Source organism: Lampris incognitus, chromosome 17, assembly GCF_029633865.1.
Source record: "Lampris incognitus isolate fLamInc1 chromosome 17, fLamInc1.hap2, whole genome shotgun sequence".
Taxonomy (NCBI): domain Eukaryota; kingdom Metazoa; phylum Chordata; class Actinopteri; order Lampriformes; family Lampridae; genus Lampris; species Lampris incognitus.
The window spans coordinates 34730282-34743383 of record NC_079227.1 but is presented as its reverse complement, the minus strand read 5'-3'; the positions used below and the strand labels follow the sequence as shown (position 1 = coordinate 34743383).

General features: G+C 47.3%; 1 protein-coding gene across 1 annotated transcript in view; it reads left to right on the top strand.

The window, feature by feature from the left end:
* lrp2b (low density lipoprotein receptor-related protein 2b) overlaps positions 1-13102 on the top strand; it is a 132495-nt gene that overhangs the window by 23078 nt on the left and 96315 nt on the right. The window contains exons 15-24 of the mRNA XM_056296766.1: positions 443-583; positions 2882-3091; positions 4813-5005; positions 5287-5412; positions 5606-5736; positions 8434-8571; positions 9113-9391; positions 9639-9878; positions 12362-12484; positions 12668-12784. Of these exons, the coding sequence (XP_056152741.1) occupies positions 443-583; positions 2882-3091; positions 4813-5005; positions 5287-5412; positions 5606-5736; positions 8434-8571; positions 9113-9391; positions 9639-9878; positions 12362-12484; positions 12668-12784 (1698 nt within the window). The remainder of the gene's footprint in view (positions 1-442; positions 584-2881; positions 3092-4812; positions 5006-5286; positions 5413-5605; positions 5737-8433; positions 8572-9112; positions 9392-9638; positions 9879-12361; positions 12485-12667; positions 12785-13102) is intronic.

The window sequence follows — 13102 nt, the reverse complement described above, 5'->3', positions numbered from 1 at the left end:
CAACATAGCGTACAAAAAGTGGCGTGTGTGGTTTTGGATCAGTCTATGCTTAGTGCGCCTTCACCTAAACCCTGGAAACTACCACACGACGACGACTTCTGTGCTAAGATGTGGTCTGACCAGACAGAGACGCAGGAGTAATATGTGGTTTTATCTGGCACCAAACTAGCACTGCACCACCTGATTTTGATTGACACATCCTCTACTGCGCCCCCCCCCCCCTTGCCCAATGCGCCCAGGCGAGAGGAGAAGCCGCCGTCTGTATCAGCGCCACCGCCGGCCTCGTGCCGTCTGGAAACTAGAGCCCCATGTTGGTTTACTGCAGGAATAAAGAAAAGGCCTTGAACAGTTGTACAGCCTACTGTCGGTGCACCGGTCTGGAGTCTGGGAGAGACTGAAGAGTGTGTACGAGAGGCTAAATTCAACCCGTCTTGTGTTTCAGGGATGAGCCCTTGTGGCAGACACAACGGCGGCTGTCAGCACATATGTGTCCTGAGTCATCGCTCTGACAATGACGGCTTGGGCTTCCGCTGCAAATGTCGCCTTGGCTACGACCTCCAGGCCGACCGCCGCACCTGCTTCGGTCAGTTACCCCGATGGGTGTCATTGATGCTCTCGGTTCTGAACAATCTCTCGTGTGAACGACTTGCTGATGTCTGCCGAACTGGTGTTGAACTACAAATCCTGCTAAGAAGAGTTGTACAGTAATCACAACACATCGAACTTACAATACCGGGCGTCCGGGTGGCGTGGCGGTCTGTTCCGTTGCCTAGCAACACGGGGATCGCCGGTTCGAATCCCCGCGTTGCCTCCGGCTCGGTCGGGCGTCCCTACAGACACAATTGGCCGTGTCTATGGGTGGGAAGCCGGATGTGGGTATGTGTCCTGGTCGCTGCACTAGCGCCTCCTCTGGTCGGTCAGGGCGCGTGTTCAAGGGGGAGGGGGAACTGGGGGCAACAGCGTGATCCACCCACGCGCTACGTCCCCCTGGTGAAACTCCTCACTGTCAGGTGAAAAGAAGCGGCTGGCGACTCCACATGTATGGGAGGAGGCACGTGGTAGTCTGCAGCCCTCCCCGGGTCGGCAGAGGGGGTGGAGCAGCGACCAGGAAGGCTGGGAAGAGTGGGGGTAATTGGCCGGGTACAATTGGGGAGAAAAAGGGGGGGAAATTCAAAACAAACAAAAAAATTACAATGCTGACTACAATGGTCGGAGGCGGCCATTTTTATCAGAGGGAAAGACTGAATCCTAAACAATACGCTGTGATGGAAAGGAAACTGGTCTACAATCAAGCTGCTTGTTGGGGGGGGGGGGAGGTGATGCATTATCATATTCAAAACCAATTCCAGTAACTTAAGCCACATTAGCCACACATCAGCTACATTATTATGATAATTACTAAAACTCTAGTTGCTGTGAGTGTCATGAGGCTAATTGTGTCATGAGAAAGCCTCCTATAATAGCGCCCCCTGTCTTTTCAGGTGTGAAATACCTCATGAACTCGCTGTGTGATTGATTACCTCACGTTCATTCTTTGACCCCAGCTGCTTTGGGGGGGGGGGCGCAGGGGTTAGCGCTGTTGCCTCACAGCAAGAAGATCCTGGGTTCGAACCCCGGGGGTCGTCCAACCTCGGGGGTCATCCCAGGCCGTCCCCTGTGTGGAGTTCGCATGTCAGCATCACACACAAACACAAGCGGGCACGTCCGTATATACTGTAATGAGTTAACACACTTATAAGGAACTATGTAGGGGAGTGATACCAGACATTCTCATTAGAAAATATCGTAAAGGTGAAACGTCACCAAATAGATATCCTTCCCCTTTTCCACGGGGAGGGATAACATTTACACTTAAAAGGGGAATTCAACCTCTTGTGCTCGGGGGAGAGTATTTATTTGTTTGTTTGTTAAAAATACCGGGCAGCACAGCGGTTAGCGCAGTCGCCTCACAGTGAGAAGGCCCTGGGTTCGAGCCCCGGGGTAGTCCAACCTTGGGGGGTCGTCCCGGGTCGTCCTCTGGGTGGAGTTTGCATGTTCTCCCCGTGTCTGCGTGGGTTTCCTCCAAGTGCTCCGGTTTCCTCCCACAGTCCAAAGCCATGTAGGTCAGGGGAATCGGCCGTACTAAATTGTCCCGAGTTGTGTGGGTGGGTGGGTCCTGTGATGGCCTGGCGGCCTGTCCAGGGTGTCTCCCCGCCTGCCGCCCAATGACTGCTGGGATAGGCTCCAGCATCCCTGTGACCCTGAGAGCAGGATAAGTGGTTCGGATAATGGATGGATTATTATTATTATTATTGTTATTATTATTATTACTCCACATTGTTTTTAATGACAATAAATTGAATAATAATAACAATGATGATGATAAAGATAATAATAATCATAATAATGCATTTTATTTATGGGCGCCTTTCAGAGCACTCAAGGACACCTTACAGAACAGTTAACAAGCAGCGGTGTGTCAGACAGCATAAATCCAAACAAAGCAGGGATATACAATAAGTTAATACAACAAATGGGGATTAACTGTTAATCGGTGCAACACTCAACGTGGGTGTAACCATTACAGTCAGGATCAGACCAGAGCAGATATGCCAGCTTGATGCGTTTTGAGACGGGATTTGAAGGTGGAAAGAGAATCGATATTGGGAACGTCTTGTGGGAGAGCGTTCCAGAGGCAGGGGGACAGAACTAGTGAAGAAGAAGTGCGTTTGCAACCACTACACATCTGCAGCACTTATTTATCAAATGGCTAACGGTCAGCAAGGCATGGTGATCAGAACACCCATGTCATCTAGTCCTGCCGGTACTGGTGCTGCACAGCTTTGGCGTAACAGCGGACCTGGTAGTAATCGACACGTGTCTTCATAACTTCTCCACACAGAGCTGAAGGATTACCTGTTGGTCGCCACTTCGCTGGCGGTACGAGGAATCCCGCTCAACATCTCCCTCCAGGAAGACGTCACCCTGCCCCTCACGGGGCTCGGGGCAACGATCGCCAGCTCTGCGGTGGAGTACGATGCCAACGAGGGGGCCATTTTCTACAATGACAGGGGCAGAGGCCTGGTCTACAAGTCGAACCTCAACGGCACCAGTGAGTCGTGGCACGAGTAACCGCCTTGATAATGGTGAATTCTGTCCCCTTCACTTGTCATAACCACCACAGCCTTTAAGGGTGGGTGATGTAGCAGGATCTGTCATCATGATATATGTAATGTCATGTCACGGTAACAGTATATGTCACTATACAGGCAGTGTGTTTACATACACAGTTAAGTCGAGCTATGGTTGTAGCTCCACTAGGCCATGTATTTGGACTACTGTTGTTGTCCCAATATAGAAGAACCGGGGGAGAATCGATTTATTGACGGAAGTATGTCCGACCCCGGTACGGTAGAGGGCGATATGCCCCCTTTCAGCTGGTCGCTATTGGATGAAAGACTGCCTCAGGAACTACGGATCATGCGCAGAACGCCTAGGCCAGTTCGGGGCCAGTTGAAGCGTGTACATGCCAGAGTAAATCCATCCCCAGCCGCATCATCTAGGTGTGCTAGTCCCACTTCCAGAAACCCCATGTAGTACGTTTGCACGTATTTTAAAAGTCCAGTTTTAGTCGGACCAACACAATAAATCCACTTTTTCTAACATCATGTAAACACAGTCAGTATTTTTCTGGAAATTAAATTTTTTTAAAAAAAACATTTTTAACAAAATAGTCATAGCAGTGGTTATTTGTGGGTAAACTGGTGAATTGAAAGTTTGACAAATGAAAGGTGCTTCGCCACATTTGACATTTTCTCTTTAATTGGGACACTCACACAAACTTTAAGGTGGCCACATATCAAAAAATTAAATCGTTTTTTTTCTGAGGTGCACGCGAAGATTTGCTCTCAGCACCCAGTGTTTTTGGACCACGTGTTTTGGCTGTGGCGCTTCATCTTCACGTGGTAGAAGAGGCTGCTCTTATTTCCACCTATAGTGATGGCTATTACATGACCCTCTGCAAACTAAAATATATAAAAAAGTATTCTCTGCAAACTCAGTGAGGGGGATGTAGCGCGTGGGAGGATCACGCTGTTCCCCCCAGTTCCCCATCCCCCCCGAACAGGCATCCCGACTGACCAGAGGGGGCGCTAGTGCAGCGACCAGGACACATACCCACATCCGGCTTCCCAACCCGCAGACACGGCCAATTGTGTCTGTAGGGACGCCCGACCAAGCCGGAGGTAACACGGGGATTCGAACTAACGATCCCCGTGTTGGAAGTTAATGGAATAGACCGCCACGCCACCCGGACATCCTCCGCAAACTTTCTAAAGCTTCACCAGAGCCGTATGATGGAGGTGACACCTTGTTTAGTAACAAGTTCTGCCTTCACACGTGGAAATCGCATGAAGCAGTTCTGTCCAAACCACCTAACTCCAGTATTGGCATGAATGGTGCTGCCTATAGGCCCTGTGATGGCCTGGCGGCCTGTCCAGGGTGTCACCCTGCCTCCTGCCCGATGACTGCTGGGATAGGCTCCAGCATCCCCGCCACCCTGGGGAGCGGGATAAGCGGTTTGGATAATGGATGGATGGATGGTCCTGCCTAGAGGCTACCACAGTGGAAACGATAAAGCCAAATCTCTACCAGGGGACACATTTCTACCGTCTACAGTACATACCATCATACTGCCCCAAGCCTACAAGCCGTATTCAGAAACCCAGTTAGCTGTGTTTTGATGTGGTTTATTTTACTGGTTTACAGGTAAAGGGCACTGGATTGGGCTTTTTCAAGGGGGACACCCTTCTGATGTCTTTTTTTGCTCCTCAGGCCAACAGATTTTGACCGGCTACAGAGTGGGAACGGTTGACGCCATGGCCTACGACTGGACCTCCAAAGTCCTCTTCTGGACCACGAGCTCTTATAAATCGGTTGTAGCCGTTAAAGTGACCGACAAATCCAGAAAAGACATCGTGACTGGCTTACGGAACCCCAAGGGAATCGCGATACATCCCAGTGCAGGGTGAGCGCTCTGCCGTAACTAGAGACAGTGGCTTACATAGGGGTGTCGTGGCTGGAGTTGTTACGTGTACATCTGGGACTGGATATTACTTTGAGTCCATGATGGAAAAATGATTTACTCTGTTTTTAAAAAGTATCCCTAGACAGCAGTTACTTTTTGTGACCAGATTTACTGTAATTTCTTCACGCGTAATCTATCCTTTGACGTCAGTGCGAGTTCAGTGTGCGCATGATGCTAAATGCACTTATTTACTTGCCATTTTTCCGACGTTGGTTTCATAGGTATTTGTTTTGGTCTGACTGTTATCGTCCAGCGGTCATAATGAGAGCCCACACAGATGGCAGCAATGCTGTTCCTCTCATAAACACGACGCTGGGATGGCCATATGGACTTGCTGTGGACTACACGTAAGATCACTTGTGTCCATAAGAACAACCAGCCAATTTTGTGAAACTGCTATTAAATAATGGATGCAAAAATAATGATAATTATAATAATTAGAAAATGTTCCTCGTCTCCTATCTATTTATGCTCCCTGGTCAGATATTAGGTACAGAATTGTCCTGCAAAAGCTGATTCTTTGTGTTTGGCCTTTTGCAGGATTGACAGGCTGTATTGGGTGGATGCCCTTTTGGACCAGATTGGATATGTCGGCATTGATGGATTTGACAGAGAAACGTTTAGCAACATTGGCCAGATAACTCAGCCCTATTCACTCACAATTTACTCAGGTGGGCCAGTTGCAAGTCAGTCGGTAGTGGAGTAGTCACAGATCCAGTAGCCATAGTATTCTCTCATTTAAACTTGTTTCAAACAAAATGGAAAAATAACCCAAAGAAGTCTATTTCTTACAACTATTTCATACATGGGGGGTAGTGTAACGAGCATGAATGAGTAGACTCGCTGGCCCTTGGCTAACGGGTCGGACCCTTTAGTCCAGCGGTCGGGAACCTATGGCTCGCGAGCCATATATGGCTCTTCCGGTGACGGCATATGGCTCCCAGACAATTTTGAGTTGAAAAAAAATCAGTTTGGAACTGATTTTAAAATACTTGTGATATTTCTTAATAATACTGTGTCATTTTAAAGTAAACAGAAATTAGTTTTGAAGATAAATTTCACGGGTCACGGGTCACCCGTGGGTCGGGTCGGGAACCAATGGCTCGCGAGCATGTCCGGGTCATTGTAAAGGTGAAGAAATCAATTTGATCAGATAGCCAACTAGTTTATCCGCTTCAACCCTTGTAAGGGAAAAGATGGCGAAAAGAAAAAAAGACGGTGGTTAACCGTGTATTCCAGGCTGCGTGCGCAGAGGAATCTGCATTTGTGGAGAGAGCAGGATCTGCCGTATGTCTCATATGCAATGATAACATTGCATCGATGAAACGGTCACATATAAAGCGGCACTTCGATACGCCATGCAGCACCAGAAGTCGCATTAAAAGTAAGACATATTTCATTTATTATACGTTAAAAATACTATATGGCTCTCAATGAAATATATTTAGAAATATTTGGCTTTTATGGCTCTCCCAGTCAAAAAGGTTCCTGACCCCTGCTTTAGTCGACTGGTTAACGTAGTCGCCCGTGGTGCAGGAGACCCGGGTTCACGTTCCAGCTGTTGCGGTTCCCGGGCTGCCCCTGAATTTGCTACACTACCCCCCTCTTTCGGGGAAGCGCGTCCCCGTGCTTCGGCATATTAGCTCCCTCACGTCTCAGGGCGCACTCGCTTCCGATGGCCTCCCGGTCTCACCAGCCCACTTCTGACACCAATGTAGCGAATTAGGGGGGCAGCCCGGGAACCGCCGCAGCCGGGACGCGAACCCGGGTGTCCTCGCCACATTTTACTCTATAATGAGTAAATCTATATCATCTGGACCATACTCCACTACAGTCATGTTGTGTTTTAATGTGTGTTAGTAAAACCATAATTACAATCTGGAAAGTGCCTTTCCTGGAGCAAATATGTAGGCTAGTTGGCAGTGTTGGCAAGGTGGTTGCTATGGGGTTGCTTAGCTTTTGTATGGTGTTTCTATGTGGTTTCGTTGTGGTTGCTAAGCGCTCTTTAATTGGTTGCTTGGTGTTGTTAGAGGATTAATAAACAGTTGCTAGGACATTATTTGGGGCTTTATTTACATAGCAGTACACCCCATAATAGCCCGGATATAGCCTATAGTTGGGGTTTTTTTCCTTTTTTTTTGCAAACATCAACAGTTCAAAAAATTCAATATATAAAACACGAGGAGGAGGCACAGAGATATGTTAAAGCACAGTAAGCGTAAAGGGATAGTTCACTCCAAAATCTAAAATACACGTTTTTCTTCTTACCTGTATTGTTATTTACCCATCTAGATGGCTTTGGTGTGAGTTGCCGGGTTTTGGAGATATCGGCTGTAGAAATGTCGGCCTTCTCTCCAGTACAATGGAGCTGGGTGGCACTCAGCCTGTGGTGCCAAAAAAACATTTAACCCTTGGGTTCTGTATGGGTCATAACCGTAAACCGTGTTAATATTAGTTAAAATTAGTAATAAGTGAGATAAAGATAAGATATATTGGGTATTTTTAGATAAATATTACAACTGTATCGCTATAAAATCCAAAGGTGGCTTGGGGCAACATGATCGGTGAGCCATACATCCACTGCTGCTTAGTGAACAGAACATGGGGATTAAAAAAACTCAACAGCAGCGTCTCTCTCCAGACATCATGACCCGCCCCGGTTACTCAGGATAAGCCACAATTATCCATGATTAAACATAACTGTTGTGAGCAGTTTCATGTAGGAACTATTTTCTTAATCCAAACTACACCTACATGAAACTGCTCAGAACAAGGTTTGTCTGTTTTTCAAATGTATTTGATATGGCCAATAAACATGGTTCTGATTATATAAATTTCACTTGTTACGTTAACAAAAGTGAAGTGAATGTGTTTAATTTTAAGAGGCAAGAATACTGATTATAATCAGTATTACTAACTGAGAAACTACTTTTTAATGTTTTCTACTTAATATCCATTTTTCTTTAATTATCCACTAATAGATACAGGCTTGTGGTCTAATGTCTTGAATTTAAATCCTAATCATTATAACCAAATGATTACACAACAAGCCCCTTAGCTAGCTAGCTAGCTAACTCTTAACTCCTACTACCTGAACACAGTAGGCATTAGCTAGCAGCTAGCTAGCTAACTCTTAACTCCTACTACCTGAACACAGTAGGCATTAGCTAGCTAGCTAGTACTGTAACACACGCAGTATCATTCATTTATCAGGATCATAGCTACAATGATGTGAAAGTGATGTGTGAGAGACAAAAGAGGAAAGGGGCCCACAGAGACTGCTTATGTATGGGGCCCAGAATTTTGGGCTACGCCCCTGGTTAGTAGTCTTGTTTACTGTGCTGAACCATCTGCTTGTTCTATCCCAGACCACCTTTATGTGGCGGACACGAGGACCAGGGCCATTTACCAGATGAGGAAGCGAGATGGAGGAGGGAACATCATGATCAGACAGAGAATCAACGGAATCATGAACATCAAGGCCTACTCAGCTGATCTCCACAGCAGTAAGTTGAACATGCAGGTAAAACAAAAAGACTGCAGTTAATGAGGATAAAGCTTGTTGAAGTAACACCTTCAAATAAGGAATTTGAAGCCCTTACCCTGGCAGCTGGGATGAACATCAAAAGAGCTAGTAAAGAGTGTTGAATCAAGGGGTTTTGGTGGACCTAGACACAGTTAGTACAGGAAAGACCAGAACTGAGTAGTACAGGATAAAAGCTCAATGGAAAAGGCAGAGCATGGAGACTAAACCAAGCTCGAAGCAGGACCTGCATGACGTATGAGTGAACAGCATATATGCACGGTTGGCAAAAGGCTATAGTAATCATCAACATCTGGACATGTTAAGTAAGATAACTTAACCCCATATGCAGGAGTGAGAAGACAGCGGTAAACACAGTTAGTGTCAAAGCACTTGAACATGATTGACAAACTCATGAATAAAGAAGACTCGAGAAATAGCTATAGCTGACCTAGAGAAAGGGGGACGTAAACATGGTTAACGCAGGGCACCCCCTCACTGCTTCTCCATCCATCTCCTCCAAGTGTTCAGCAGCCGATGCAACATGGTGCCTAACGGACGCTGCAGCCATTTCTGTTTCCCGGCGCCCTCGTCCAGCCGAGTCTGTGGCTGTCCCTACGGCATGAAGCTTCAGGAGAACCAAAGGGACTGCATTAAGGATGGTTCGGTCCCCCCTCCCGGGGACATCTGCGGAGATTACGCCTTTGAGTGTGATGAAGGCCGTTGCAGGCCTAACTCGTACCGGTGTGACGGGATTGCTGATTGCATTGATCAGACTGATGAGGCCAATTGTACTGACACAGGTATGGACATTCCTGTAGGTGATTTTTGTGTGTTTCTGGGTATGTTTGTGAGGATGTGGGAGTTGATGATATGACAGGTAGTTGGCACCAGCGTTCATGACATGATAACAGTCACGTAACAGTGTTAATATGTCGGGTCACTTTGTTTTGAATCGAAAAATAGCCCTCAAAATGCCATAAAGTGCATGAATCAGGATGTTTGCCTTGAATATTGCCTTGCTGCTACCCCCCCCCCACCCACCGCCAGGAATGACCTGTTCTCCGCGAGCGTTCACCTGCAACAACAAGCACTGCATCCTGTCCAGTTGGCGCTGCGACGGCACGGACGACTGTGGTGACGGTTCGGACGAGATCAGCTGCCCCACTCGCCTCCCCGCCACCTGCCCTGTGGACTTCTTCAGCTGCGACAACGGCAGGTGCATCTCAAAGATCTGGGTCTGCGACGGCGACAACGACTGCGGCGACGGCTCCGATGAGCACAACTGTAGTAAGTAACGAGGGTCTGGATCACAATGGTCTAGTCCGTCGCCTACCAACACGGGGATCGCCAGTTTGAGTCCCCGTGTTACCTCCGGCTTGGTCGGGCGTCCTTCCAGACACAATTGTCCGTGTCTGCGGGTGGGAAGCCGGATGCGGGTACGTGTCCTGGTTGCTGCACTAGCGCCTCCTCTGGTCAGTTGGGGCGCCTGTTCGAGGGGGAGGGGGAACTGGGGGGGAATAGCGTGATCCTCCATGTGGTAGTCTGCAGCCCTCCCCGGATCGGCAGAGGGGGGTGGAGCAGTGACCGGGAGGGCTTGGAAGAGTGGGGTAATTGGCCAAGTACAATTGGGGAGAAAATGGGGGGGGGGGGGGGGAATAAAGAAAAAAATCAATAAATTGACTTTTATTCAAGGCTTTTGGCAGCAGGTTTATCCAGAGGAACCTGCTACCACCAGTATGCAGGTGGTGTTCAGAGGTCTGAGGACACATAAGCTGACATGCATTCAGTTAACAAGCAGGTAGCCAGTCTGATTTATGACTGAGACCTCATACTGCCCTATATGTCTCGTTTTATCCACTCACGGTATGTGTGTGCGCGCGCGCGCGCCCGCGTGCATGTGCACACGTTAAACCGCCATTTGACAACAGTTTCCAGCGAAGAAAGTCACGTTTTATGGCCATATGATAAGGCCTCCCCCACAAGACTGTACTGATAAGAAAGAGTATAGAACAGTGCAAGAAAGCAATGTGCAACAAAGTGCAATAAAATGTGCATTTACCCTGCCTGTAATGCGTACTGTAAATACTGGACATACTGTCAATGCTGTACAGCCTTGTAAGGTCAGGTTGCTGCACTGGGTTTAAGCTAAACTAGCTAGCAAAGTTACCCAACAGCTTAGTAACACATTATGAAGCTACCAAACTACCCGAACACAGTACTCTGAAATGAATGTAGATGCTATATAAAACACAGTACTCTGAAATTAATGTAAATACTATATAAAACACAGTACTCTGAAATGAATGTAAATGCTATATAAAACCTAGAACTCTGAAATGAGTGTAAATACTATATAAAACACAATACTCTGAAATGAATGTAAATGCTATATAAAACACAGTACTCTGAAATGAATGTAAATACTATATTAAACACAGTACTCTGAAATGAATGTAAATACTATATTAAACCTAGTACTCTGAAATGAATGTAAATGCTATATATAACACAGTACTCTGAAATGAATGTAAATACTAGTGTAACGTGCATGGATAAGTAGACACGTTGGTCCTTGACTAACGGGTCGGACCCTTTAGTCGACTGGTTAACGTTGTTGCTTGCGGAGCGGGAGACACAGGTTCGCGTCCCGGCCATGGCGACAGTCACCCAGACTGCCCCCCGAATTCGCTACACTATATAAAACCCAGTACTCTGAAATGAATGTAAATGCTATGTAAAACACAGTACTCTGAAATGAATGTAAATACTATCTAAAACATAATATTTTCAATAAGGTTAAAGTAAGCCGTTCCGTATTAACGTTGTAACCTTTAGAGTTTATTTGCGCGTGACTGCCACAACATCTCTGCTAGCTAAAGTTAGCCTTCCCGCTCATTGACTAGCATTGACAGGAGTTAGCAAAAAAAAAGTTACTTAATTAAATATGTATGTTTCAACCTCGGGGGTCATCACGGGGACGTGTTTATCTTTTAAAAATGGGTAAGTACACTTTGTTTGGGAGGGAATTGACCAACCCGTGAGTGATGGTGAACGGAGGAGGATTCATCGCTGCTGCTGCCTTGAAAAGTTGGGAGTGCTACTGACACCTCACCGCAGTCACATGTCAGCGGGCCGCCGCCAGTACCAAAGACATGGGGGTGGAGGGTTGTTGTCAGTTACTAATTATTTTACATATTGTGGGATGGAAATGACATGAATGCTGGCACATACAGGGAGTATGTGTCCAATAGTATATATATTTATGCATATATACTGTAGCGAATTCGGGGGACAACGCAACCGCAGGAACTGCCGCGGCCGGGACGCGAACCCGTATCGCCCGCACCGCAGGAGACATCGCTAACCGCTAGACTAAAGGGTCAGACCCGCCAGCCAGCGTGTCTACTTATCCATGCACGTTACACTACTATAGCAGTGAAGGTTCTTGTTTATTTGAGGGGACTTTTTCGCCCCCCCCCCCACATTGAGGGGGACTTGTCCCCTCAGGTTCTGACGCCCTTATGCGCGGGGTTGCGTAGTAATACATTACATGTAATCAGATTACAAAAATAAGTACATATCGAAGTGTTGAAGTAGGGATGGGAAGCGGGCATGGCGTGGTAGAGATCTGGGCAGTTGGAACGGAGAGCCGAAATGTCGGAAATGTTTAGATGACCGTCACGTGAAAACGGTTGTACCCAGAAACCATCTCGTATTAAAAAGAAACAAACGAACTGCCCTGACATGTGACTGTATACTCTGTGATTCAGACTCCACCATCTCCTCGTGCCCTCCCGGCTACTTCCTGTGCCCGGACCACCGCTGCATCTCCAGTTCCCTGGTGTGTGATGGAGACCAGGACTGCAGGGACGCGTCTGATGAGATGAACTGCGGTAGGGGACGGTCTACATGTGGTCCATACGGACCTCTGTGCGCTACTTGTTGGCTCAGGAAAGTTTGTTTTTCCTGAGCACAAAAAAAAAATGTATGCTTTTACTCGATTTCCTCTCTCATCATATACCTCCTGCTGCCCCCTACCTCCCTCCTTTCCCTCGTTGCCCATTTCTCTCCTCCAGAGTTTGACTGCTCCTCGCTTGAGTTTGCCTGTGCCAGTGGGGACCAGTGCGTCAACTCGAGATACAAGTGTGATGGAGTCTTCGACTGCAGGGACCACTCGGATGAGACAGACTGTCGTAAGCGCTCTCTATACATGCAGTGCTGTTTCCACTACATGGTACCGGCTCGACTCGACTCGACTTGCAGAGTGTCGGTTTTCCATTACTGTAACAGTGCCCCCTCAGTGTAGCTGGTCTGCATTGATTTTTTGGTACCCGCTCCAGTTTTTTTTGGGGGGAACCTCGACAAAGGTGGTACCAGAAAAGTGGTAACAGTTACCAAAATGCGGGTACTTTCCAGTAATGGAAAGCAAATTCGTCGAGTCGAGTTGAGCATATGTGCAGGGCATATATTGCCCATCCCAAATGTGTACAAACGTGTATTTATTTATGTGC